A 27,869-nucleotide genomic window follows, 5' to 3' on the forward strand; every position below is an offset into this window, starting at 1 on the left:
TAATGGATCAAAATCAAATGTTTTTATGCACCCAAGTCTACTCTACAAGAGAATATTTTAATTAATTATGTCATTTCCAATTTTCCATGATGGCAAGTGGTGAAATTTGAGAGTTAGTGGGGGGGGGGGGGGCAATCCCATGTTTTTCAACCCATATACACTCTAAATTCCAAAGATTCAAAATAAATCCAGGTCGGCTGTGAATAGTGACCAGCCAAAATTAGATACAATGTATAAAATCTAAAAGATTTTAATTTAAATCTTTTGATATTTAAAAGTTAATTCTTAAAATAAATTCAAAGTTTGGCTGGTCACTGTTCACAGCCGATCATCTGGATTTATTTCAAATCCTTGGAATTTAGAGTGGTCCACACAATACAAGCACTGCTTTTTAGTGGATCCCTCCATTTTCTCAGAATTTTATTTTATAATGTTTATGATATTTTCCTTATATACATGTATAATACTCTGTTTTGTTTTACTTTTACTTATAAATATCATATATTGTACATGCCTTAATTTATTTGTCTGTATAAGTTCATTGTAATTATTTCGACCACATACTTTGTTCTGTTGAAAATGAAATAAAATAAATTGAATTGAATTGAAAAAAGTGTACAGACTTAATGGTACTTTAACCAATGATTGATTAAAGCTGTTTCTATTTTTTTTACTTCTCTTTCAGTTTCCACAGCATTATTAAAATGGTCCTACACAGAAAGCAACGCCAATATACCAAACCTATACTCCTGTTGGTCAGATCTGGACCTGGCTATCCAAACACTGGCACAAGAAAGTATTGACCATGTAAGTATTGGTTTCCATGACATTTGCTCCAACGACAATTGCTCCGCTCTAAATTCCACACACTAATCGAATGCTATACCTAACCCTAAACCTTACATAAAACTCCATTGTAACCATAATCCTACATCTTAGACGAAATTAAGCCCGGACAAATTGTCGCAGGAAAAAATGTCTTTCAGCAGCGGTAAGATAACATGAAAAAACTGTAATATTGAGGGGAATTTTTGTTTTTACTTAATTCAGTTTTCTGACCATGATGAAACACATCAACGAATTTTGAGGTCAAGTCCACCCCAGAAAAATGTTGATTTTATTTAAAAGAAAAAAATCATAACGCTGAAAATTTGATCAAAATTGGATGTAAAATAAATTTATGACAATTTAAAGTTTCGCTTATTTTTCACAAAATAGTTATGCACAACTCAGTGACATGCAAATGAGAGAGTCGATGATGTCCCTATTTCTTTTGTTTTTTATTGTTTGAAAATAAAATATTTCAATTTTTACAGATTTGACAATAAGGACCATCTTGACTGAACCATAAAATGGTAATACGACATGTTCAGGGAGGAAAAAAACTTTTTTTCACAGTACAACGGGTAGAAAATTGAAATGTTTCATATTTTGTATAATAAAATACAAAAGAAATAGTGAGTGAGTGATGTCATTAGTCCCCTCATTTGCATACCGACCAGGATGTGAATATAACTGTTTTGTGAAATTAAGCGAAACTTGAAAATATCATGACTTATTTTGGATCCGATTTTGATGAAATTTTCAGTGTTATTCTTGTTGGATTTTTCTCTTTTTATTCAAATCAACTTTTAATGGACCCCAACCTTGGATCAGTGAAACCTTTGTTTTTCTTTGCTCTGTTTCTTTATTTATTTTTTTCTTTGGCAAAAAGAAGCTGCTGAAAAAAAAAGGAAAAGAATGGGGAACAACTGATAATGTGCAAAAGACATATAAGTATATATGATAAAGCATTAAACAAACTAAGAGAATAAGGTAAGTGAAAATATGTATCTATAAGTGATATGTGTATAAATATATCCAAAAAAGAAATGTATATGAAAAAATATAAATACACATATGGTGTAACTGATATTGTAATCCGCTAGGTGTGACGGGAAAAAAACATAGGACTATACAGTAGGAAAAAAAAAAAAACCCTGTATATGTGAAAAAGAGGAAGGAAATTGCCTAAAAAGGTAAAAGCAAATATAGAAGAGAGGGGGTGTATTATGAAGAAACCATAGTATACATGTAAATAAGCAAATGTGGTAAATCTAAAAGAGGTGAGTGGAGAAAAAAAAATATATATATAATAATTATTATATCGCCTAAATAAGAAAGGAAAAATTGGAGCTGAGCTTGTATGAGATATGGGAGGAAAGTAGAGGAAGAAACTAATGTAACTATTCAAAAGAGCTGAGGGGAAAAATGATATGTATATATAAATTGAAAGTGGATAGGAAAGAATAATCAGTCGTTCCCCTCTTGGATGTTCAGGCCATGAGGTTGGGTGGTGCGAAGTCGTCTCATCCAGAGCTTCTCTCTGCTAGTACGGACTGAGTCAGGACGGGTACCTAAAGATTTGATGCCCTGTAGCATCATGTCAGTGGTGGAGTGGTTGGGGAGGTTAAAATGGCGGCCAACTGGAGTGTCCAGCTTTGCTGTGTTGACGGTGGATCTGTGCCCGTAGAATCGTCTCTTGGGTGTGGTCTTGGTTTCCCCTATGTATTGTACCCTACAAACTCTGCAAGTGATGAGATATACAACATTAGTGGTAGTGCATGTTATGTTGCCCTTGATTTGGTGAGACAGGCTGGTAGAGTTGCTGGTGAAAGTGTCGCCCTCGCGAAAGTGTATTTCACATATGATGCACCTGTTGCTGGTGCATTTGAAGGTGCCATGCTGTATGGGAGAAGAATTATTTTTTTTTTGTCAGTTATTTTCTGTAGACAATGATGCATTTATTTCAACAAAAACTTTTTTTACCAAACTAAATTATGGAAAAACTTTGATGAAGAGGGCCTGATTGCAAGGGGAGAGAGTAAAAAAGTAATTATCTTTTGATATATGAATATACCAGGCATGGACCTAAATTTGTCCATGAATATACTAAGAATAATTGGATAAAATAAAAACCATATGATTGCAATAAACCATGGACCTATTACAAGTTAATCAGACTGGTTTTATTTATAAACTTCTGTTGGTTAATCGCTTTGAGCTAATCTCTTTAGAACTAAATCTTGTGTCGCCAATGATCTTCGGCTAAAAGGAGCGGTATATGGAATAGGATTAATAACTTCCTGTTAGGACACCTTAGAAGGTCATAATTCATTATATTGCCCCCTGCTTGGCAAGTGTCACATGATTCACCATACATGTAGGTTGTATAGGAACAACCCATGCACCGGTTGTACCCCGTTTATATTACACAGTTTTCCGGATTTAGTCCAGATATAATCAAAGAGTCATATATTATAATATATACTACTTTATCATCTTGATTCAATTTTTGTGAATTAAATCTTGACAATATTTTTCATCAAAACTCTGTTTTTCTGAAGAATTTTTTTTGTCATCATGAAGCCATACAGTGTACGGTATACATGTAGGCTGACATAATGATATGCAGCGCACGACACTGGCACCGGTTCGACGGTCCCAAACCAGTAAAATTTGCTGTCGGGCCAGTAACTTTCCAGAAATAGCCAGATTTACTGGTCATGTCAGACCAGTAAAACATACAGATCAAACTGATACAACTGATAATTTTTTTCTCTTCTCTACATTACAAAAATGGCTGTAGCATCTAAAATAAATGGCTCTCATGAATTATGTTGTGTTAATTTTTTTTTTGGGGGGGGGTAACAATAAGCAATACAAGACAGCAAAGTAAACTCAAGCCTATTTTAATTTTTCTTTACTTTTTAGGATTAGTAAATTTCATGTTCGGACCAGTAAAAAATGGAAAAACGGGGTACGTACTGGTCCGACATGATCAGATTGGACCAGTAGAAAAAAAGGGTTAGTGTAGAGCCCTGTTCAGGTATGAGTGAAAAATTTTGAGGGGGCAGGGCATGTATGTAGTGTACATGTAGGGGAGGTTTCTAAATATCCACTGGGAGTGAAGCAAGCAAGCCAAAAAAAAAATGTTTTGAAGAAATGCATAGATATATTTTATATTATTGATTTGACAGGTAGGGTTCACAAAGATTGATGTAGATTAAAAAGTAAGACTTTAAAAAGGTGACATTTATCTTTTTTTGTGTCATTTCATATTGGAGCGAAATGGGGGAGTTGTCTGCGGCAACATCTTTATTTTTGGTAGGACTATTTTGTTCAAACTTTAAGTTTGACATACAAGTACTTGCATCTGCTTTGATTTCATTTTTTTAAACAAGTTTCTAGAGCAGTTTAATACACTGTGGTACAAAGTAAGACTTGAGAAAGGTGACATTTCACCTTTTTAGTCATTTCTTTTTTGAACAAATGGGGGGTGTCTGTTTTTTTTTATTTAAAAAATTTTGTAATAAAAAAATATGAACATCCTTATTTTTCTTAGGACTGTTTTGTTCAAAGTTTCACATACATGCACTTGTATCTGCTTTGATTTCATTAATTAAAAACATGTTTCTATAGCAGTTGAATACACTGTTACTCACGCTTCTTTTCAAGGATTTGAAATAATCCAGATTAGCTGTTCTAAAAATAGTGACCAATCAAAAAATTTTACTTATTTTGAATAGTAATGATTATTATTTTAATTCAAAATTATTCTTAGGCCTCTTTGACCCACTGACAGAGTCACCCTGGTATTATAAGAGGTAATAAATAGATGAATAAATAAATGAATTAAAAGGATTATTTTTTCAACAATTCAACAATGTTTAATAATGGGTGTATCGTAGAGAAAGGAAGTCAGACGACGGAAGATTGTGTGTTGGTTTGTGTATACAGAGTTTGATTATATATGTATGTGATATGGTTGGATTAATTCATCAGACTACGATAATAAGCTAATTAGCACCAGCGCATGTGGGTAAATGAACACGTGATCAGGAAACAGTTCTTCACGGCGAATACAAAGATGACATAGAGCCCTGGAAAATTCATTACTCCAACCTGAGATCCATAAAGTTACTGTAATTGTATTGTATGTGGGCCTCTCAACTACAATACATGCATATCATTTTTTGCTCAACCACATCTTTCAAAACCACCCATGAAGTTATATTTTTCATTTGTCAAAAATACCGTATTCAAATATTTCAATGTGATTCCTGTACATTTTACCCCACTATTAAAACAAATGTTAATTGAATATTCCCCCAATCAAGGAATTGAAATCACACGAAAAATCCAAAGTTTCAAACCCATGTCAGGGAAAATATACAAGCATGAATGAATATAATTCAGGATAGCCTTTTCCTTCTTTACTTTTAAAACATACCCCTTCCCCTACCTTTTCCCGCTAGAATAGAATTGAACTCCGGATTTCAGCTTTATCAGATATGATCTTGATGTCTTCTTTTGTTTGTATTTTATTTCTTACAGAGTGTAGAGTACAGGAAGGTTTTCAAAGACATCAATTTTGAAGGAAAGAGACTCAATGAAATTCAGAAGGAAAAAGAGAGCAGTGCTAAAAAAGTATCAGGAATCAAGAAACAGGTAGAAAATTGAATATTTTTGTATTCTTTCATTTATTCCTGTTTTATGTATTAATTGTTATTATTATTTATTTGTTTATTATCTATTTATTCATTTTCATTTGTAAAAGTTACTTTATCTGTCTTTTATGATGAAAATGATGATACATCTAGACTTTATAGAGTACTATTTTCCATTTCGATAGAATGCTCAAAAGGTTCCAAGATGTGAAGAATTAATTGATTGATAATGAATGGATTGTTTATTTGACTTGTTCCTCACCATATTAATTCATTTTTTATTCAGTAACATGATAACAATTCCATCTTTTAATTGTCACTTGAAATATAAAACCTTTTCAAGTGTATACATTTATGATGCACAGGGTGAAGTGGCATTTGGTTTTTATGTGGAATTAATATTTCTCTTACAAATGCAGTAACATGTAATTTGAAGAAAAAAATTACCATGTGTTCATTACATTGTGAGTATACACTCCATTCTTAATTGTCACTTAAAGAAGATAATAACTCTCATATGTACTCAAGGCTATTAAAGTGGTATATATATTTTTTATTAGGTGGTACTCTATCTCTCATAATTAATCTAAATTCTAAAATATGATTTGATAGCTTTTTCAGTCACGAGGAGAGGGTTTATTTAAACAATGACTTTCGTGACAGCTTTATATGAATACATGCTATACATGAGAAAATGAGATAGAATAAGGTGCTATCCAAATTATTCCTTGATGTTGTTGGAAATTACCTTTTTATCAATTCTATTGTTCATCAAATTAAGTGTAGCCAGGGTACACAGTCCTGAGAGCAATACAACCTCAACGGATCGCCTATTTTGGTATTAGATTATTTTCCCAGATGACAGGAAATAATTGCGTTGTTTAAACATCCGATGTCATTACCCAGAAAACCATCTGTTTTTGTCAGATGTCAAATAAAAGAAAAGAGAAAAATTGCCAATCTTGAATCTTGATTTAAGTGTTGATCTCTATCATGTTTCATAAGAAACTTCTGTAATAGCTCCATGGTAACATGAAACATTTTCACATGCAGGTCTCGTAATCGAGAATTTATTAAGTTTCAGTGTGAATTCACTGAAATATGCTGAAACGCATTCTTTGTACCATGGTAGGTCCATGTTTGTACTAAAAATTACATTTAGATTTGTAATGGCAGAACAGCTTACATGTCCACCTACATCACTGATTACAGACATGTGATTTAGGTAATTAAATCTTTTATTGGTTTAGGGGCTTCCACAACTGGGCTCCGTCTTATAAAGAGTTACGATTTATTCAGTCAATCACAACTATGGAAAGCCAGCAACGACAACAACATCTAAAATACATGATGTTTCTCCAAAATGTTTCCTAGATATGATGTATATTCATACATTCACTGTTATCTTGCAATTCAGAATATGCTTCTCTTTTTTTTCAAAGGACATTGAGCAAATTTCCTGAAGAAAAAAGTTATGACATTGATGGATTTCCATATACTTGAGGTTGATCAGATCAATCGGAACTCTTTGTTAGATGGGGCAGGGTGCTTCATAAGCACTTGCCCGATTGCCCGGGGCATGTAAAAGTTAGAGTCGGGCAAGTGTTTGAAGTATAGACCAAAACTACTTGCCCGAATTGGGCAAGCAAAATTCACACAGTAGAAAGCAAAATTCTCACAGAATGACCAAAATAAGGGTCGATAATATATGATATGATATTGACCCTAATTTTGGTCATGGCAGGCAAGATAAAATCACTTTGGAAAAAGAAATGCAATAACAAGGTAGATCAGTTCATGTCAAAAGAGAGCAAAGGTTCAATGGTTTATAAAACCGCAAAACTTTCTTTTGAAGAGGTAAAACTTTTTCAAGGATTTTTCGGGCTATTGAAATAGATTTTTGGGCAAGTGTATTCCAACTTTTTCCAAATTTACCTGCCCGACCGGGCAAGCGCCTCTAAAAAGTAAGGTAGCACCCTGCGGGGCCCTGCCACTGTTTGTGACCAATTGGTTGCTATACCGTAAAGGTCTCAAGGGCACAACCCATTTTGAGCCGTCTTTCAACCACAATTTCATGTTGCTTGTAAAGCAAGAAATTTATGGTTTATTGAAATTATAAGCTGGTATAAATATTGATTATTTGTACTTAGCTGGTGATACTGAAAATTTACTTATTTCTTTCCATCAACTGGACACTTGGGTATCTTCTGCCTTTTCTATTTTCAGATCGAAAGTGCAAAGAAATCTAAAAAGGGTGCAGACAAGGTGAAACTAGCAAATTTAGAAGCAGAATTATCACTGGTAAGTGCTTTTTAAGGATTTAAAAAGTAACCTATAAATACATATAGATGAATAAAATCTTGCATCAGTTATTAACTGATTAACTGATGCATCTATACATGTATGTATATCTATATGTATAGGTTACTACAGTTGATTATATACATTTATAGCAGTATTGAATTATATAATTCATGAAAACTTGATATAGGGATTATTCAGTAACAAGAATAACCGGATTGAAAGGTTAGTAAATGTGTTATCACATGCAACTTTGACAACAGAATTTACATGTACATACAGGTATGCATATAATATGTAATTTACAAAAGCACCCTCCTTACCCACTGACGTAAATTGTACAGGTCTGCACACAAACCTTTTGATATTGATTATGTAATACATTTCATGTAAAATTATATCATGATATGAGTAATTCAATCTGTTTCATGTATCTAGTTAATTCATTTATGTGTTTTAAAAAGAAGAACAGGTTAACTGCAAATCAGAAGGTCATTACAAAATACTCTTTATCAATTTGTCCAAATTCTTTGTTTTGTTCAAATATTGTTACAGGGCTGTCAACTCTTACTCATTGAGAGTTAGACTCACCCACTGAAATTTTGTTTCATTTGCATGCATTTCTATTAATCTCAATTGACCTCTAAATTATATCATAGGCCTATGGGAGTCTCACTCTCAATGTTTGTATTATTTATTATGAATAAAACCATCCAACTAACCAACTTATCGTTTAATAAATTGTATAGTTTCTGTGTATTTTTGTTTATAAACTTTTTATATCATCAGTGTACCTTTATGACATTGATTATTCAATCTTTTTCTTTCTTTTTTTTCTCCAGGCATCAAGCAAAGACACTGAAATGGGAAGATTACTCATCACAAAAACCAAAGAATATGAAGAACATAAGGTGAGAAAGATATAGGTTTACTTGATACAATCTGTGTGTTTCACAATAGACCTACATGCGACCAAGACTTCTGGAAAGAACACAGTGTTCCACAGTGTGTTCACAGTGTGGAACCCAATGTGTGGTTCAAACACAGAGAGGCTATAGACCCTCAAATCAATTGGTTTCAAAATCCAAAGTCACAAAATGGCAAAAGAAAGTTTAACCCCACACATCTCTTAATTATTGACATATGCTTAATAAAGATTATTGAAGCTAGCCTGTATAAAATTAACATACATTTTGACTGGGTGGAATTTGTTCAGCACCCTTGAAAAGTTTGATCAGGTTTTTTTAGAATCCGGTTTAGTTACCAAAAGATCATCTGTTCAGGAAGACTGATCCACAGATCTAATCATCAAATCACCCTTTTCATAATCAGGCTTGACCTCTTGCAATTTCTTGGCCAATACCCCCCCCCCCACCTACTGTTACAAAATCAAGGGAATTTCCCCGAGTTAGGACATGAATGTTGACTCATGCGTGGTAGTCCGTCAAATCCTGGAACCAGACAATACCTCTGAAATATCACACGTTTCACAAAAAAATTTCAGAAAAATGCAGTTACACACTCTTTTATGAAGGTGCAGGAAAAATGATAAATCATATTTTAAGCTGACCTGAAAAAGATCACATGTATTATTCAAATTTGTCCTCTATTCTAAAATTTGAAATGTCACTGCCCGGGTGATTGCACATGCACAATGTAATCCTGTTACCAACATTTTCTTTACAGTTTGTGTGAGTGATTTTTTTTACCATTCAGTGCAAGGAAAATAAGGAGGTTGAATATTCATTACCTAATATTATTCATTACAATTTTCTACTTACATGTACATTCATGATCACGGAAATTGAGTCATTTTCACGGAAAAAAAATCTTATAAAAATAAAACAAATCATGTATAACTTTTTGATTTGGAATTGAGGAATATTATATTTTTGATTTTACTACTTCCATTTGATGTTAATGATTTATGTACAGTAGTTTGCAAGTTTTAGACCCTGTATATGTCTTTCTATTTTCGTCATATTTCAATGTGATTTGTCTCATGAAAAGATGATTTATGAATGAAGTGTACAGATATTAACTAGTGTTTCTACTATAAATGCAAATTGAGATGATTATCTATCTGCTTATTAAGCCTCTAAGAATTAATTTGATTTTATCTAAATAGTCATCTGGAACTGTGAGGTGAACCACATGTTTAACTTACCTGGTTATTCCATATGGAACCAAAGTTTCATGTGACAAAATGAAATAAAAATGATCAGTAGGCTAATTGGAAATTAGACCAAATGAGAATCAGACGAAGAGCCAATGGCTATCAGAATACCACCCTGCAGGTTAAGCCCATGTGGGTTTATACTATTTAAGATGTAGACTAACTGCTTCTAGACCAAGTGAATATAAAGCGCCTCCTTGAGCCAGCTCTTTTATTTGGTGGCAGCGGTGGGATGTTCCAAAGGGTAAATTGCGGATTGATGTACACCCACTCCATCTTCATGTACTTTCCCACATGGTCTCAACCTAGTTCATCCACAACCAGTTTGTCTACTAAACATTTGGTCTATTTGCCATTTTGCCCATTTACCATTTCCTTCTAATTTCCAGTTGGGCTCTACCCATTTTGTCTAATAGCCACTTGGTCTAACACAATTGGTCTATATGATTAGATGAAATTTCCAAACCTAAGTTTCCTTTTACAATATAAATTCTAAGTAGTAGACCTCTGGGCATTAGACTAAATTAATTATTGGACCAAGTTGGTATCTAATCAGGGCCCCGTCTTACGATTGGATCAATCGTAACTCTATGGAAATCTATCAGTGTCATAATTGTTTCTACAGGAAATTTGCAAAATGGCTTTTGTTAACAAAGAAGAACACACCAAATTGTCAAGAAATCAATGAATTTATGGATAATGGATATACATTCATATCTAGAATTTTTTTTTGGAACAAACATGCATTTTATATGTTGACTTTGCTGGCTTTCCATAGTTGCGATTGATCGGATCTATCAAAACCCTTTGTAAGACGGGGCCCAGATTGATATATGGGTTTGCGAAGTCAAAATTTATTGGTGCTTCTATTGGTTCCCTTCAGGCCACACTTCTCCAGGAATCATCCATAGCACACTGCGACAAGTCTCTGGAGACCTTGGACAAGCTTCGTCAAATTATTGAAGCGAAACGGGAAGTAGCCTCAACGATGACAACCAAACCGGTCTACAATGGTGACCAGATAAAAGGAGGTACTAATCTCATTTTTATTTTGTGTGTGTGTGTTTCTGTGATTACTCATGTACTGTACATACAGTACGTTATGCTTTTGTACCACCATTTTGCCCTTCATCTCATAGATTGTTTTCTAAATTGAGGCTCTAATTCTAAAAAGTGTAATATCTTTATTTATTCTACATTTTAAGAAACTTGTATTTTCTTTCATTTGAATACTTAAATCACATTAAGTAGTTATGTATTAAAGTACCAAAAGTATTGAATTCAATGTTATTTATTTGATTGATTGATGGATTAAACGATCGATTGATCAATCGATTGATTGATCCATTTATTTTCAGTTTGATTCATGATGGCCTTGTCTGTTTTAATAACCAGTGTCCTTGAGAGCCATGAAATAAAAAATAAAGAATACATTACTAGTATATAATATTTACAAACAGTACATCAATAATTTGGCATACTGATATTATCCAGACTTTATATATTCAGAATTGAATATGTGAAGAACCGAAAGTATATATACAGTACCTGTATTCAGATATTTTGCTGAGTTTTAGCTCAATAATTCTTTCATAACATTGTTCTGTTTTGCAATGTGTATGGTTATGCTTGGCTAGTTCCTTTCTTTGCCTGTTTTTGCCCTCATTTTGGTGGTCTGTACATGTATTTTTATTGTGTGACTTTCTTTGTATTCTCAGTCTTTCATAAAAAGAGCTTCTTTCCTCTCTTCATTGTAAGTTGTACGTCATTTTAAGGCTTAGTTAGGGTCTGCCATTTTAATCTTGTGGCGAAGGTCACATTTTTTTACCAATTAGTCATATTGTAGTGGACAACTTTTTATTTTCTATTAATCAAACATATATAATTATCAAAATAAGATGCACTGGACCCTTTTTTATCTTAAACCCAAAACTGGTGCTACATTTAAAGGAGAAATTCACCCTTTTGTGAACACAATTAAGAAACATATTAAAAAAACACCCTTTTTTAAACACAATTACAAAACATATTGGTAGAAATTTTGTGAAAATCCATCAAGGAATAACAGATTTATGCATTTATATATTTTGGTTTTTTAGATCTCAGAAGCAAGTAGCCCCCCCCCCCACCTGCCCTTGTTCATGTGATATGAATTCCATAACATTTAATTTTCTCAGAAAATCAAGTATGACTTTGCTTATGTATAACATTGTATAAGACATATCGCTTCATACCCCCTTCTCAAAGACCAATTAATTTTAGTCATCATGAACCATTACATGACATACGGGGCGACTGCTCTCATATGACGTCACATATTCCAGTTCCTAAAACTTCCTAATTCTCTAATTCTTGGATGGAAAATATTGGGGAAGGTTTGACCATAATCCGATTATGGTCAAACTTCCCCAATTTTTTTCTCAATTTTGTTTTTGCTTTTGTTAAAACATCTGAGAGGGTGAATGTCCCTTTAAAGAAATGCACAATTGGGATCATAGTGTCAAAGGAACATTGATAAATACACCAGGGGAGCATTTCGTGAAAGGACTTGTCGGACGTTTTATCCGACAAGTCCTACTTTATCCGACAGTTACTATAGTAACAGTGCTTCTCAGCCAATCAAAGTCAAGGAAAGTTGTCAGATCTGACAACTTGTCGGACAAAAATGTTGATGAAACGCTCCCCTGTACTTACTAGTATTGCAATGTTTCAACCTCTTCACTATTCTTCAGATGGCATTAGCACGGTGGAAAATGTTTTCAAGACATTGGACATGCAGCTTCCGGCGAGGGAACCGGCCCTCGACAGGAGGAGATGCTTCGGTCTCGGGACAAGATCGTCCATTCTAGATTCCAGTTCTGCAATCAACATCCCTTCTACACAGAGCCCCAAGCAGCCGAGGACTTTCCCCAGGGGCACCCCACCTATCAGCAAAGGAAGTTCCTCGTCTGCCTTGCAGCCGGGCCATACAGGGACTCTGGGTTCGAATTCATCGAGTGAGTGATATTTGCAAGTTTGCATTTTGAATCTGATTTACTGTAGATTACTCCACAGGGAGATCAAATGAGAAAAAAGTTTCACAAAAATCAAAGAAAGAAATGCATTTTGATATCTTCATGAGTTATAGAAATGTCTAATAATCTATAAAATGTTATTCAAACGATTCATTTATTGAATCAAATTTACTGTTTATGTATGGATTTATTCATTCATTTATTTTATTTGCGCATAGGTTTACTAATACAGTTATTTTGTTACTTAATCAATTTTTCTCCCATCTTAAAAATCGCCTGCAGGTGCGGTTTATCAGGGTGGAGACGAGCTTGGGCTATCGGACGAATCCGATGACGATCATGACTACCAGATCCCCAACGAAGAGATGTTCGGCAAGAAGAAACATAACATCAGCATGGATAGTCAGGAGGAGGAGTACCTAGCCCCTGAGTTTCCCATTGAACCTATGTCATGCCCGAGGGTACCCCCCAGGCAAGAATCCATGCAGTCCAGTCAGTCCTTTGATTCAAGCGCCGGTACGAGTGAAGTACCTGGTATGTATAACCTTGAACCGTGAAGAAAATCTCCCTAAAAAGGAGATGTCCTGGGGTGAATTCTGTGTGTCAGGTGTAGTCCAGGGCCCCGTCTTAGAGTTACGATTGATCCAATGAATGTTCTTTTCATTTGTGCAAAGGACAGAATACTTCATTCGGTGAAAGATGAAAGAATGATCCATTCAACTCAGCTATGCCTTGTTGAATGGATTGTTTTATCTTTCACCTCCAATCAATCGTAACTCTATGGAAATCCGTCAGTGTTATAATTTTTTCTACATAAAATTTGCAACATGTCCTTGAATGAATATATGGATATACATTCATATCTAGAAATTTTTTGAACAAACATGCATTTTATATGTTGACTTTGCTGGCTTTCCATAGTTGCGTTTGATCGGATCAATAGCAACTCTTTGTAAGACGGAGCCCAGGGCCTCGTCTTACAAAGAGTTAGATTGATGCGATCAATCTCAAGTATATGGAAATCCATCAATGTCCTATTTTTTTCTTTAGGAAATTTGCCCAGTGTCCTTTGAAACAAAGAGAAGCATAGAGAATTGTCAAGAAAACAGTGAATTGTAGAATATACATAATTTCTAGAAAATATTTTGAACAAAGTTTCATTTAAGATGTTGACGTTGCCTTCTTTTTATAGTTGCGATTGATTGGATCAATTGCAACTCTCTTTAAGACGGACCCCAGATTGAATGTTGTTATAGGGAAGCGAAATACCCAAAGCTTTCATAGATGAGAAGGGAGCCGAGGGGAGTGGCTCTTTGTTAGGGAAATTTGGAGTCGAGCCCTCTACATTAGCTTTGGGAAAGATAGCTTCAATATGTCAATGTCCTATCTGGACTCTCAGGTGCTACTGGCTCTCCAGGTGATGTGGTGAGCCTTTGGTGGTATTCTTAGTGCTCTGTATTCAGTGTACAGGTGGTCACTGGTGACTAATCCAATCCAAGCACCTAAACTTTATTTGTATTTCCCTTTTTATTGCAAATATCCTCCAGAGTCACTCTTATCCACTTTACGTGAAACCCATCCTGGTTCACCTTTCAGAATGAGCTATCTCTTCCAAGAACTAATGTGTGAATGATGCTATACATATGATGTTGGTCATTGTCTTCAGTTTAAGGCTTCCATTCTTCATATAAAGCAGGAAATTCGTTATTCATTCTCTTGTTTCATTTAGGCTTCTTCTGCCGCTGTTATGGATATCACCACACTTTTACATTTTTGTGCGACCATATTGGTATTCAATCTTTGTTTCAGGTGACTATATGATAGTCGTCCAGGAGGATTCAGAAGACCAGTCCAGGATACCTCCAGGACCTGGTACCTCCCGCAGTTCCACGGACTCCAGCAACAGCAGTTCCAGCACCGGACCGGGCAGGCCAAGTCCCATCAAGCTACCTCGCGCGCTACCCTCCTCCAACAGCGCCACAGACCTCGTAGAAGGGGAAGACTTCTGCCGGAGGGACCGGAAGATGAGCCCAGGAGTGGTGGCCCAGAAGAGCCAGGAACTCCAGGCCAAGCTGGAGAAGGAAGCGGCGCAGAAGAGGAAGCCGCAGCCCCTCCCGAAGCCGGCGGTAGATGCGAAGCCCAAGCCCAAACCCAAACCAAAGCCCAGTCCGACGACGCCTCATGCCGTCAAGGACAACAAACCGGTGCCTCTGCCAAGGACGAGTAGCAGTGAACAGGAACCGCACAACGAGGACGCAGGTGGTTTCTATGAGATCATGAGTGCTGCAGGTAATACATTAGAACCTGCATATAAGGACCATCCATGGGCAACAAGAAAACTGTACTGACCGCACAGAAATTTTAAGATTCAAGATTCAAGATGTATTTATTCAATTTAGCAGCCACGAAGGCTGAATTGCCGTTGAATTTACAAATAAAAACATATAAATTGCACATAGACATGAATAAAATCTCAATTACAATAATAATCTTAATTCAATTTAACCGTAGTAATTCAAATATCCAGTGATAATTCAAGTTTACAATAATAATGATTCTAATTTGCAATACTAATTTCGATTAACCGTAATAATTTCAATGAACAATAATGGTTGCAAAATAAGAGAAATGATAAGTTGAGTGTGTGTAAGGAAGCGGTTATTAGAAGTGATGCTACATGTAATTTCGAGTAGGCCTACTGGCAGGGGTTACAGAAAAATATACATGTACATATAATTGATGGAGCATTTACAAGTAGAACGTAAAGAAGAAAAAACGGTCCTGCTGAACATAAAATCGTAAAGGTTCAACATAATGGAGATAAAGATATATGGAACGGGAGGGGGGGGGTAAAAACATCTTTCAGCAAATTATTATTTAAGTTTCAAAATAAATGGGATATTGTTTCAAAATAGGATAAAGGCATAATCTGTCAAATTGGCCATTGTTTCGTTCATCTGCTGTTTGCAATATAAAAGAATATATAATTACTTAAACATACATAGGAAATTTATGATATTCAACGTGGATATAAAAAGGGTAATTAATGCATTATAAGATAAATTCATTTTGGGAAATACATAGCACATTTAAACTTCATGGAAACACGTTAGTGCTAACAATGCACTAACAGACGCCCCGTTACAAGCCAGTAATGTGGCAGTGATGCCTAATGTCACAATGCATTACTTACACATTGAAATAAATGCTTTGACTTCACAATCCGAAAGATGTGACTGGGCTTACTGTTAGCGTTCTGTTAGTCTGAAAACGTTTTTGTGCGGCCTGCACTGGTCTTTATGAACAGGTTCCTGTAATCTACAATATCCAGTATAATTTCCATAATTATACAGTGAAACAACTGTTTATAAAGACCACACAAGGGAGAATAGGAAGTGGTTGTTATGGGTAGGTGGTATATAAAGATCAGCCAAGGGAGACAAGAAAAATTATCTTTATGAGCAGGTGGTCTTTATGAATAGGAATTCTGTAATACATGTTCCAATGGGGAAATTATTCAGTTCATTCAAAGTTGTGATATTTATGGACAGACTAGAGCAGGTTCAACTGTGTAAGATCAACTTTAGGCTGGTATTCAATTCAATACTCCAGTCAGAAAAATATTTTACGCAGAGTTGTTAGTCACGATGGAATGATTTGCCAGTTTTTATATTCAATTCATGAATTTTTTTTCAAAGTATTCCAACTTGTAATTAAGTCACCTCTTGGGGAGACTAGAACTAAGTAATTCAGAAATGTCATTAGCAGGTAATTGTTTGTGTATGCAGTCTTCCTAATCTGTGTAGAATTATAAAGTAGGTTTATAGGTTACAATATGCTAGTTGCACATTATTTGGCAACAATAATGTGATATCACATTGTTTCTCAGTAAGAATTTGGGCCTTTGTCTTTCTTTCAGTAAAATCAGGTAATTTCTTAGTGGAGCAACATGATTAGGTATACAAACAAATCAGTAAGTCGCTCGCAATGCACCGCTATTCCATGAGCACTTATTCATAGTACTAGGAATTATACTCACTTTACGATCATGTATATACATGTACTCTTGTATCCACAACTACCTCTAATAAAGACATTTATAAATGTTTTGATAATTCTGCAATGAAAATCGATCTTCACACAGATGCTCAAAAGATACAGATGGCGAAGGACAAGAACGGGCTGCCGAAGATAACCTCGACCTACGACCCCGAAGAAACAACCAATCACCATGGCGACTACTACTCGGAAGTCTACGAAAGAGACCAGGAGGACTCTGATTCGGATGGAGATTATTGTGTCGCAGGTACGAATGATAATCATAATTAGGTGATGTTGCTGCTTTCACATGTCCCTCAGATAGGATGTTAAGAGTGAAGTCTCCACTCCTGTATTTTACACATGGCCTATACTCTACGAAGGCTTTCTGACAAGGTGTTCCATAAAGCTGTTCGTAAGTCAGGAATGACTTTAGCGCTCGACTGGTGACCCTTTCTTGTGCACGATGATATATCTCAATCTAGCTGAACATGTTCCTGTCGTGCGTAAATTCAAACTTAACTGTACGAACAGGTTTATGAAACACTCACCAGGGGCCACATTTTTTTCTCCACAGCTTGTTATTAATAACAATCTGAGGAGTGATGACAGAAATTACAGTGATATCCTGTTTATGATATACATGTAGCCCTTAATATGGCGGAACAAGCCAAGCACTTTAATGATAATATAACTTTACAGTATATAGCGCAGTCTCTTTTCATGTTATCATAAATCGTCGTCATCTGTTATCGAAATTTAGCTGAATGAAATGATATTTTCAGTCATTTTTAAATCCAATAATTTACTTAGGAATCTGCTGTCAGCCAGTGAGATATTGGTATTTCAATAGCTTGTAACAACTCGTCAGAAGTAATCAGTTTCATGAAAAAGAGCTTTGGTCCGTGTAACACACAAATTTGCAAAGTGACAATGTCCAATCAAAGTCAATGTTTCATGCGCACATTTGTTCAAAAGTGTAACTGTTGACCAATCAGCATTGTCGTTATAAGCATGGATCCTACCAGTTGTAATAGGATCCAAGTTTTAATTCAACATTTGATGAGTTATGCTTGCTTAGTGTACACTGTAAACTACACTCCATTCAGTGTACAAATTATGCCACACTCTGTGTTTGAACATCTGGATTTTGTTATAGGTATTTTTAGATCTTTGTGCACTTCCATCATAATTTTCAGTCAAATGGGCATGCTTCATTCAGCATTTAATGTATTTTTTTTAAATCATGCTTAAATGTTTAGTCATATACTTATATGTTTAGTACAGCGTTTTAGATGAGAATGTTAGGGTGTATGTGTTTGAGTTTTATTGGTTACATTTTGGTAGTAGCTTACATATTGTTGGGATTGAGATTACATACCTCAATGTGTAGACACATAGACAGTTTCACTTCTTTTTTTATACCCCCCCCCTTCCTCAGGAAGTGAGATCCCTTTTCTTTGGTGTGTTATATTTGTAAAGAAATCATCCCAACTTTTAAAGAGACAATTTTTTTGTGTGTGATAAAAAAGTTAGTAGAGAATTTCCACAGGAAAAACATTTTTGGAGATACAATCAATTTTGATATGAATTTATTCTTTAATGAATTTCTATATAAGCAGTCATTAAAATTTTGATATTTTTATGGCAAGGTCGCTCTTCTAGAGAGCAAATTTGTATATTACAGCAAATGGAAAAGTGAATTTTAAGGGGATAAAAATCTCCAAGGCCAATAAAAGGGGCAGGGAAGCCTGTTTACCGTGCATAATCAGCCCCTGCATTAGCCTTATAAATAAATCATCTTAACGTTTAAAGAGACAATTTTTTTGTGTGTGATAAAAAAAGTTAGTAGAGAATTTCCACAGGAAAAACATTTTTGGAGATACAATCAATTTTGATATGAATTTATTCTTTAATGAATTTCTATATAAGCAGGCATTAAATTTTGATATTTGTATGGCAAGGTCACTCTTCTAGAGAGTATATTACAGCAAATGGAAAAGTGAATTTTAAGGGCAGAAAAATCTCCAAGGCCAATAAAAGGGGCCGGGAAGCCTGTTTACTGGGCATAATCAGCCCCTGCATTAGCCTTACATTATGAAGAAACTTTGCAATTCTTGGATTCAGGTTTGCATATCTGTTGCTAGGTTCGGCAAACCTCTGTCAAGCGATGTCCTAGGTTAAATTTAAGTCCTGTGTCAGCCCTTGGATATGCCTTTATTGTGAAGAAACTATGCAGTGCTTTTAAACAGGTTTGCATATCAGTTGCTATGTTTGGCAAACCTTGGTCAAACTGAACATTTTCTCACACAGGGGTACTAGATCCATCTACACAGGAGGAAATTTATGCAGAGTTAGACTACGGCCACGAGTACTATCCTCTCAAACTCGAGAATAAGGAAGAAGCAAGGACGTGACCCGCGACAAAAGTCGTTTGGGTTGCCAATATGTAAGGGATTGAACATTCATTGCTCTTCAATGCAGCCATTAAAATCATCATCATCTGAAAAAAAAATTACATGCTTCCATCATAAGATGAAATGTGATTAGTAAATTATTGTTTCAGGGCATCATGGGTTGCCAGTTTGTAAGGTACATGTATAAAATATTCATAGCTCTTCAAATGCAACCATTTCTAATCATCATCTGAAAAAAATGAAACATATCCGCTTCCATCCAATGATGAAATATGATTTGCAAATTATTGTTTCAGGGCATCATGGGTTGCCAGTTTGTAAGGTATAAAATATTCATAGCTCTTCAAATGCAACCATTTCTAATCATCATCTGAAAAAAATAAAATATATCCGCTTCCATCCAATGATGAAATATGATTTGCAAATGATTGTATCAAGCTCTTTCTTTCCTCTCTTCATCTATTCTTGATAATTGACCTCATTTTCTGGTAAGGCCAAATAACTTTTGATGCAGGAGCCTAAAATTTTGTGAAAAGAGCAAGAGTCATGAACTAGAAGCTTTAACAATATGAAGAATTTTTCACCCCTCTTGATTTCTCTTTCCTACATGTATCTGTCCTTAAAGGCTGTAATACGTATCCCCAAATTCCTCTTAGATTAAATTTGTGCCCCCATTTTCTTACACCCTGTTTATAAATACAGAAGTTATGATTGATGTCAAAGTAACAAAATTTTAATTCAGTAGGCTTATGAACTAAATGCCTTAACTATAAAGAAACCGTTCACTTCTCTTAAATTAAATTTATTTCCTGTCTTGCAAGTTGAAAACTGGCAATTCAATGCTGATTAGATTAGATTTTTGCCCCTATTTTCTTCCTCTCAATTTATTTCAGAAGTTATGATTAATGGCAAAGTAACACATTTTTTATGAAATGCAACAGGGTCGGTGAACTAGAAGGCTTAACTTACAAAGATGCTGTGAATCTCACTTCATTTTCTTTTTCTTTCCTTTCTTACAAATATGCAATGCATTCCTCCAGTGCTAGTTAAATATCCGGTAGATTTGTGCATCCATTTTCATGCACTCTGTGTAATCATTGAAGTGATATCATCAGCTAAAGTAATTGTGCTTTGTTTCTGTCTGTTTTTTTTAATGTGTAGTCACCTTGGTATCGACCTATTAGACATTGGACTATTGGACATTCGTTGTTTAGTTAATGAATTCACTAACATGTTTAATATACTGTCACTGTCCTCTGCATAACATTCTCTTCATATGTATCTTCTTTGATCCTATTGTATTCAACCATCAAATATGCCATGAGTTGAAAATATCAGTTTGCAATTTTAGATAAGACATAGATAATGCACAGAGAAGATGATAACTCACTTAAATATCGGAAAATCAATGTGCAGTTCTCGTCTAACTTTGGTAATCTTTAGTTTGATGCGTTTATTTGGGGAAATATATGCATATTTTGAGATAGAGGCAATATTGTGAATAATCGTTAATAATATATATAGTCCTATTTATTTCAGGTTTCCTCCTAATATTCCAGAGGTACATGACACAGTGTGTAAAGCTCGTGTATCTCTCAATGTTATTGAGATCATTATGTGTGTGCGCAGAAGTTTGTAGATTGAATGATTACACATTTATTTCACAAAAATTGTCTGCTTCTCAATTTTACTGCTCCAAGTCTGAATTATGTTGATTGAAAGGCATATTCTGATCGATACAGGGCATCGGCCAACAAAACCAAGACAAGCCTGTGAAACAGTTCTTTTGTAAATGAGCAGATACGCCTTGGTATTTGTTATTGTCAAAATACCCACATGTTCTTAAGGGAGAGTGAACTGTGCATGGTCTCTCTCTGATTGTGTGTTATAAATACATAGTCTTAAAATATACTTTTTCAGATATCTACTAATACTGCAGAGAATAAATTGACCTATAATTGTATTTGTATAGAGAAACTAAACTGTTTTGAGAGGAAAAGTAATTGTTTTGCTACTTGGTAACATAATTATTGCAGTATAAATGTATTGAGTAGTTTGTAAGCATGTTATCATTCAAGTGGGTCTAAATTACTAGACTACCTTAGCATTATGGGTCAGGAAATGTGCCCAGGATGAGTAGATGAGAACTCAAGATGGCGCTATTGGTTCGTTTCTGCTTTAAGATGCACATGATCACCAGACAGTGGATCATGTTCGATCTTCAAGATAATCATGTTGATTGTCCATATTTCAATCATAGGGTCATGGGTTCACTCCCCGACATCTTCTCCTTCAGCAAGATATTTATCAAGCGAAAATTTAAAGTGTTTTGACTTGTTTTACATGAAAATCTGATTTTAATGAAATTTTCAATGTTAATCAGGCTTGACTAATTTATCTCTTTTTTTAAAATTCAAATTGACTATTTGTTGGGGTGGACTTCCCATAGATGGATATTCTGCTAAATCCAGGGCACACGTTAATTAGACATGAAAATCACCAAGGAATTCAAACGATCAGTTTGTTAATCATTTCATATTCCTTTTTTATAGGTCCTGAACCTCCTCTAGTTCCTCCAAGATATAAATACAAATATGGGGAGCAAAGGTGACTGAATTATATATTAAGCATGGTGCACTTGTTTCTCAGGACTTTTTTATTGCATTTTTATGATTATTTTCTCTTTAATTTGCTTGGGAAAAAATTGACGACATACATGTAATATACACCAAGTGATGTGTATGATTGATATTTTGAGTAATTAATGCATGTCTTGATAAGTTGAGATGCTTGTATGGAAAGCTGATTGAGTTTATTATTTCATTATGATTATATATATTCAAACATTCACAAATGTTTTTAATTTTTTTTTCAGGTATTTTTAATGAACATCAAACTTTTCTCCAGGGTGAACTTCCCCTTTAAAAAAAAAACTTTTTTTTTTTTTTTTGGGGGGGGGGGTGGCTGATCAGGGCCCTGTTGCATAAAAGTTATCATTATGGTAACTTTCCCATGCGATGAATGGTAACTTGCGTGGAATCCTTTGCTTGCTTTTGATTGGCTGTTACCACTGGATGGCAAAGTTACAATAATATTAAATTTAATGCAATGGGGCCCTGGTATTCAAAAACTTTTGAGATGGATCAAAGTTCAATATGAGTTTTGTTTGTCTTTTTGCTTTGCTGCATGGTTGTAAGAATGCATTGCTTGTGTAAATTTAAATTGCATGGTATTAGTAGGCTCAGGCTTCGTTTGAAAAGCATGCGAAAAAACATATTTTGCACAGGCTTACTTTTTTTTTACCTGGATTTTCAAAAAGTGCCCCTGGATTGAGCTATCATTATTTTCCTCCCAGATATTGCTTTCTTTCTTATGCTAAAGCATTATTTGTTGAAATTCAGTTCAACATTTATTTGCATATTCATTTGTCAGATTTTGTTGTTGTTGTGATTAATTACATGTAATTTGAAATAGGCTGGGATGGAGTCAAACCTGCGAGTTCCGAGTCATCAGAAAACCTTGTCCCATGGACTAAATGCTTATGACTTGGCCTGAGGTTAAGGCTGAGGCTGGCAAAATGTTGTCCAAGGCCAGGAAACCCAGAAAATGATATCAGATTTTGCTTTTAGATTGTTATGGAGTTTTTTTCCAGAATTTTTTATACATTTTTAACACCAAATTAATCAATCGGCTCAAAATTCATTCCCAGCTCCCCACACTATATGTTTCATTGTGCTTGCTGTAAAACATACATGTATAATTTTTGTTAATCGATCCTTTGTCATAAAAAAGAGCAATATATCAAACCCTTCTTTTTAATGCCTTCACACACCGAAGCTGTGTGTCAGAGGGGTTCTGATATCTTTCTGCCCATCCCTTTGTCCATCTATCGTATATATTTATTTTCATTTTATTTAGTGACCATTACTTTTTGACAAGATCAATTATATATTACTGTTAACTCGTTGATACTGTATTATGATACTTATAATCAGAGAAAAATACATGTAAGTTTGTATATTATAATCCCCCAAATATTCCACTCAACATTTGAAGAAAAAAAAATCAATAAGAATATACATAAAATTTCAATTTGCCATGGGTAGAGGCATTATATTTTTACTCCACCCTTTTGAAAATTTATATATTTCATTTTTCCATATACCTATTTCATACTTTTTTTCATTCCTTGATTCGTTGATTTATTGATAGTAGTCAAAATGATTTTTGCAGCCCCATTTCCATTTAGATGAAAGCTCAGTATCTTTTGAAAACAAGAAAGTGTGTGAAAAATGATAAGAGAATGTCTGTAATGCAAATGCACACTAAAGCAAATAAGACATGAATTTGCTCCCGGGGCCCATAACACAAAGCTTAGCAATGATCATAGAACATTTTTCTACGATCAATTGCATTGAGTACAATGTACAATCGTAAAAATCAAGCGTACAATCAATCGCTATCCTTTATGATACGGGACCATTATGTACAAACAGTATGGCTTGTAAAATGGTATCTAATAAACCTAGCTAGAATTGCCACTGGGTTGCTCTTGCAGTTAAAGTTAATGCACTTTTGCGACCCTAGTTACACCAACAATGATAGATTAAAATATGAAATAAATCGTAATTACTAACTTAATCTGTCTTTAATGTCCGTTACAGATTTCCACAACTATAAGGGAAGCGATTCAACTGCAGCTGAAGAAGAAGACAAGCGGAAGACCACACTTGAGAACAGAAGGACATCCCAGGCGGCCCTCAACAACAACCGCAAACCTAGCGAGACAGCGGACATGTTTACTGATGAAGATGATGAAGCGATTTACTGCAACGTTCCCAGCTAGTTTTGGCAAGATGGGTGACACACTGCGAATGCTACTCACCCGCTTTTGACAGATCGCTTGCTTTGACATGTACACCGATGATGAAGATAATAATAATAATAATATGTCCATTTACATATTGCAGTTACTATGGGCATATACTCAACTGCGCTTTGATACTTGGTATCATATAATTACCCCTGCTGTAGCTGAGCCGCCATATTATTAGGCACTTAAGCATTCAAGGAATAAATCCTACAGGGTACCCATTCACCTTACCTGGGTTGAGTGCAGCACAATGTGGATAAATTTCTTGCCGAAGGAATTTACGTCATGGCTGGGATTCAAACCCACGGCCCTCTATTTTAAAGTCCAGGGACTAATCCACTGGGCCACAACGCTCCAATGAAACAGTCTTCTTTAATGTTCCCAACTAGTTTTGGCAGAGACATCAACTCTCTCTTTTTCACAAAAGATCCTTTCTTTGACATTTTTACTGATTGAGAAGGTGCTAGTGACAAAGCAATCCACTGTAATGTTCCCCGCTAGTTTCGGCAAGATGGGTACCATAGAGAGACTCCTCCCTTTTTTTTTTGGGGGGGGGGGTAAAAGATCTTTTTGTTTGACATGTTTATTGGTGATAAAGCAATCTATTGTAATGTTCCCAGAATCCCACCTAGTTTTGGCAAGATGGGTGCAATGAAGAATCCCCAACCCTCCCCAATAGTAAAAAAGATCTCTTGCTTTAACACGTTAACTGATGACGCAATCTGCTGTAATATTCCCAGCTAGTGTTGGAGAGCTGGGTGCCACAAAGAGACTCCTCCTCTCCTTCTCTGGTCCAAATATCGCTTGAACATGTTAAATGAATAAGAAGCAGTAACCTGTAACGTTCTCAATTAGTTTGGCAAGGTGGTTGCCACACAAAGACTCCAACTCTCCCACTTTTAGCACTTTCACTTTTAAATGTGGAAGAGCCGTGGTGTAGTGGTTCTGACTCTCGCCTTGTAAACAGAGGGTCGTGTGTTCGAATCCCACCACGGTCTAGCATCCTTTGGCACGGCATCAATCCACACTTTGTCACTCTCGACCCAGGTGCTAAATGTTTGAATTTTCCAGCACCATAATGAGGCTGTGATGAATGCAAGGAATGCTCCCCAGGGAGTGGAAATTGTGCACTTTTCGTGCGGGATCGAAAGGAATCCAATGACCTGGGTAATAATATGCTGTAAAGCGCTTCGAGTCGTTCTGGGAAAAGTGCTATTTAAAAAATTGGCTATTATTACAGGTATTATTATTTAAACCTCACTCTCCTACTCGAGCCGTCTGTCAATGACTGTGTCATAGATGTTTTTTTAATGATATCTGGGTATCAGGGTACTCCCTTAAATTTTTAAGGAAATCCTTCCTGCCAGTACCCATTTGCCTCACCCGGGTAGAGTGCAGTTCAATGTTGATGAATTTCTTGCTGACAGAAATCAGTACTGTGGCCAGGATTTCAGCCCTCAACCCTCTCATTCCAATTTGAGAGTCAGATCCACTAGACCAGGACCTTTCCTGATATACATGTTTTTAGAAATTTGACATGGTATGTATCCTGTAAGAATTTTCATCATCCCACTGTATGTTGTTTTTTTCATCTAGGAGAGAATACATTCCCAAAACCTTTGTAACGTATCCAATTTGTTGCATTCAGCTTTTTATGGTTTTAGACTTTTTAAGCAAATTCATTTCTTGAAGAATGATCTTCTCTTTGTCTTAAAGCAGAGCATACCTTTTGATGTATTCGTATCATTTTATTGCTAAATATGCTTTGTTTTCTGAAGAATTAAAGTATTATTGTGCTTTTAATAAGTTAGTTAACATTTTGTCTTTCCCACCAACTAGCTCATCACCTGAATAAGAGTTACTGAAAAAAAAATCATTTATTTTTTAAACCATGTATTTTTCAAATTTTTTGCTGATGTAAACAAAGGCAAAGACTCAAACTGGGTGTGTGTTTTCTTTTTAGTAACATTGCATCCTTTTAGTATTCTCATTTTCCCCTATTTTATTCTAAAAATCTTTTTCACTATTTAGAATTTAGATATGCATGTTTGTATAAAATTGTGATCATTTTCCTGTTGAAAAAATAACATTAGGAGCAAACTTTGAAGAAAAAAAACCAGAAAATCACATATGTGCAAAGAATAATTTCACTGGTATCGCATCGCCATTTGCTCCGCATTTTTCATGACTACTGCACAAAATTTATTTTATGCAGTATTTTTTTAGACATAAGACTGTAGAGAATATAGTTAAAAGTTATTCTCAAATGACCAGAAATGATAAATGCAAGTTCGAGAAGTACAAGTATTCCCTTTATGTGTATTATAGATATTTATGATTGTTCTATGCAAACTAAGATATTGAATTGAAATGAATTCATTTATGTTATGCAACAGAAATTGGATTAAATTTATAACTACATAATACCTGTACATGATTACTGTCAAAATTTTGAAAGAAGCAGAAATGCTAGAATAGGTACGGTGACTTTTATTTGCTAGATGTGTCATTGTTTATATCCTTGTAAATGAATATTCATGAGTATTCTGAATAAATTATTGGTCAGTTGATGCTCGTTTTTAACACAATTTTGTTCACTATATTTAGGGGGCAAAACTATTCGGAGCTCAAAGAATTTTTTAGCAGACAGTGGTGCTCAAAAATTAGTGAACCCCACCAGTAAATGAACTTATTTTAAGTGTTCAAGTTCTGCCATGTTTTAGATTGATAATTGTGAAGTCAGGTGATAAAATATTACTTTCAATATTGAAAGTTTGTTTCTCTGGGCTCGCCGGACATTGTGTTGTTGTAGTCTACATTCAACACTCGGCATGAATGAGTGCATTTTGCGATGGGGTTCACTAACTTCACTAACGGCCAAAATATTGAAAAATATACAGAGCTAACAATTTGTCGTGAACATAAGAGAGTGCTCTCTCTAGTGCGAAACCTTCACGATGAAGCATGATAGACGCTGATAAGATACCTTTGAGCTGAATAATATTTGGTCAAAAACGTGGATTTGGACCAACTGAAGGACAAGATTACTGAGATTTATTGTTCAAACTTAGAAGGGACATAAAACATATATATCAGGCTTTAAACAAAAATTATTATTAGGATTAATCATCCTCGATTGGACTGGCAATAAAACTATTTTTGTACCTTGGGGCTTTGCCCATTGCAAAAATAGTACTTGTCAGTTCAACCTTTGATGAATAATTTCCAACTATACTGTCTGAAGGCCTGGTACATTTTGTATGATATAAAGATATATAAAGCCTATACCATTATATACGTATTTGTACTACAATGTAGTTTAGTATAGTACTGTATTGCTAAAAGGTTGGTAGCATATTATAGGACGTTACAAGTATATACTAAAATAATACTATTAGCCTTAGTGCAGTATGGTACATTATGTAACTTTGTTTATGTTGGCATTAATTGTTTCTGATTCTTTTGTACTTACAAGTTATAGGAGTCTTTCACAGTTTGCACAGATGTCTAAGAACATACTGCAACAGTTACATTCCTTATTTTTGTGTAATTTATATGATA

The 27,869-nt window shown here is 35.0% G+C and overlaps 1 protein-coding gene across 1 annotated transcript; it reads left to right on the top strand.

The window, feature by feature from the left end:
• The first annotated feature begins 89 nt into the window (after window positions 1-89).
• On the top strand, window positions 90-27,834 carry LOC129278843 (uncharacterized). Its single transcript, XM_054914976.2, has 11 exons — window positions 90-99; window positions 686-807; window positions 5,377-5,490; window positions 7,716-7,790; window positions 8,633-8,701; window positions 10,850-10,997; window positions 12,699-12,962; window positions 13,263-13,514; window positions 14,790-15,269; window positions 17,125-17,286; window positions 24,100-27,834. The coding sequence occupies exons 1-11, from the start codon at window positions 90-92 to the stop codon at window positions 24,279-24,281; spliced, it is 1,878 nt and encodes a 625-aa protein (XP_054770951.2). The 3' UTR covers window positions 24,282-27,834.
• The last annotated feature ends 35 nt before the right edge of the window (window positions 27,835-27,869 follow it).

The sequence above is a fragment of the Lytechinus pictus genome, chromosome 16 (genome assembly GCF_037042905.1).
Source record: "Lytechinus pictus isolate F3 Inbred chromosome 16, Lp3.0, whole genome shotgun sequence".
Lineage (NCBI taxonomy): Eukaryota > Metazoa > Echinodermata > Echinoidea > Temnopleuroida > Toxopneustidae > Lytechinus > Lytechinus pictus.

Excerpts from the sequence above, each read along its gene's own strand:
- LOC129278843 (XM_054914976.2), top strand. Across the intron at positions 5,491-7,715 it reads TATCAGGAATCAAGAAACAG|ATCGAAAGTGCAAAGAAATC; the intron begins GTAGAAAATTGA and ends TTCTATTTTCAG. Across the intron at positions 10,998-12,698 it reads TGGTGACCAGATAAAAGGAG|ATGGCATTAGCACGGTGGAA; the intron begins GTACTAATCTCA and ends ACTATTCTTCAG.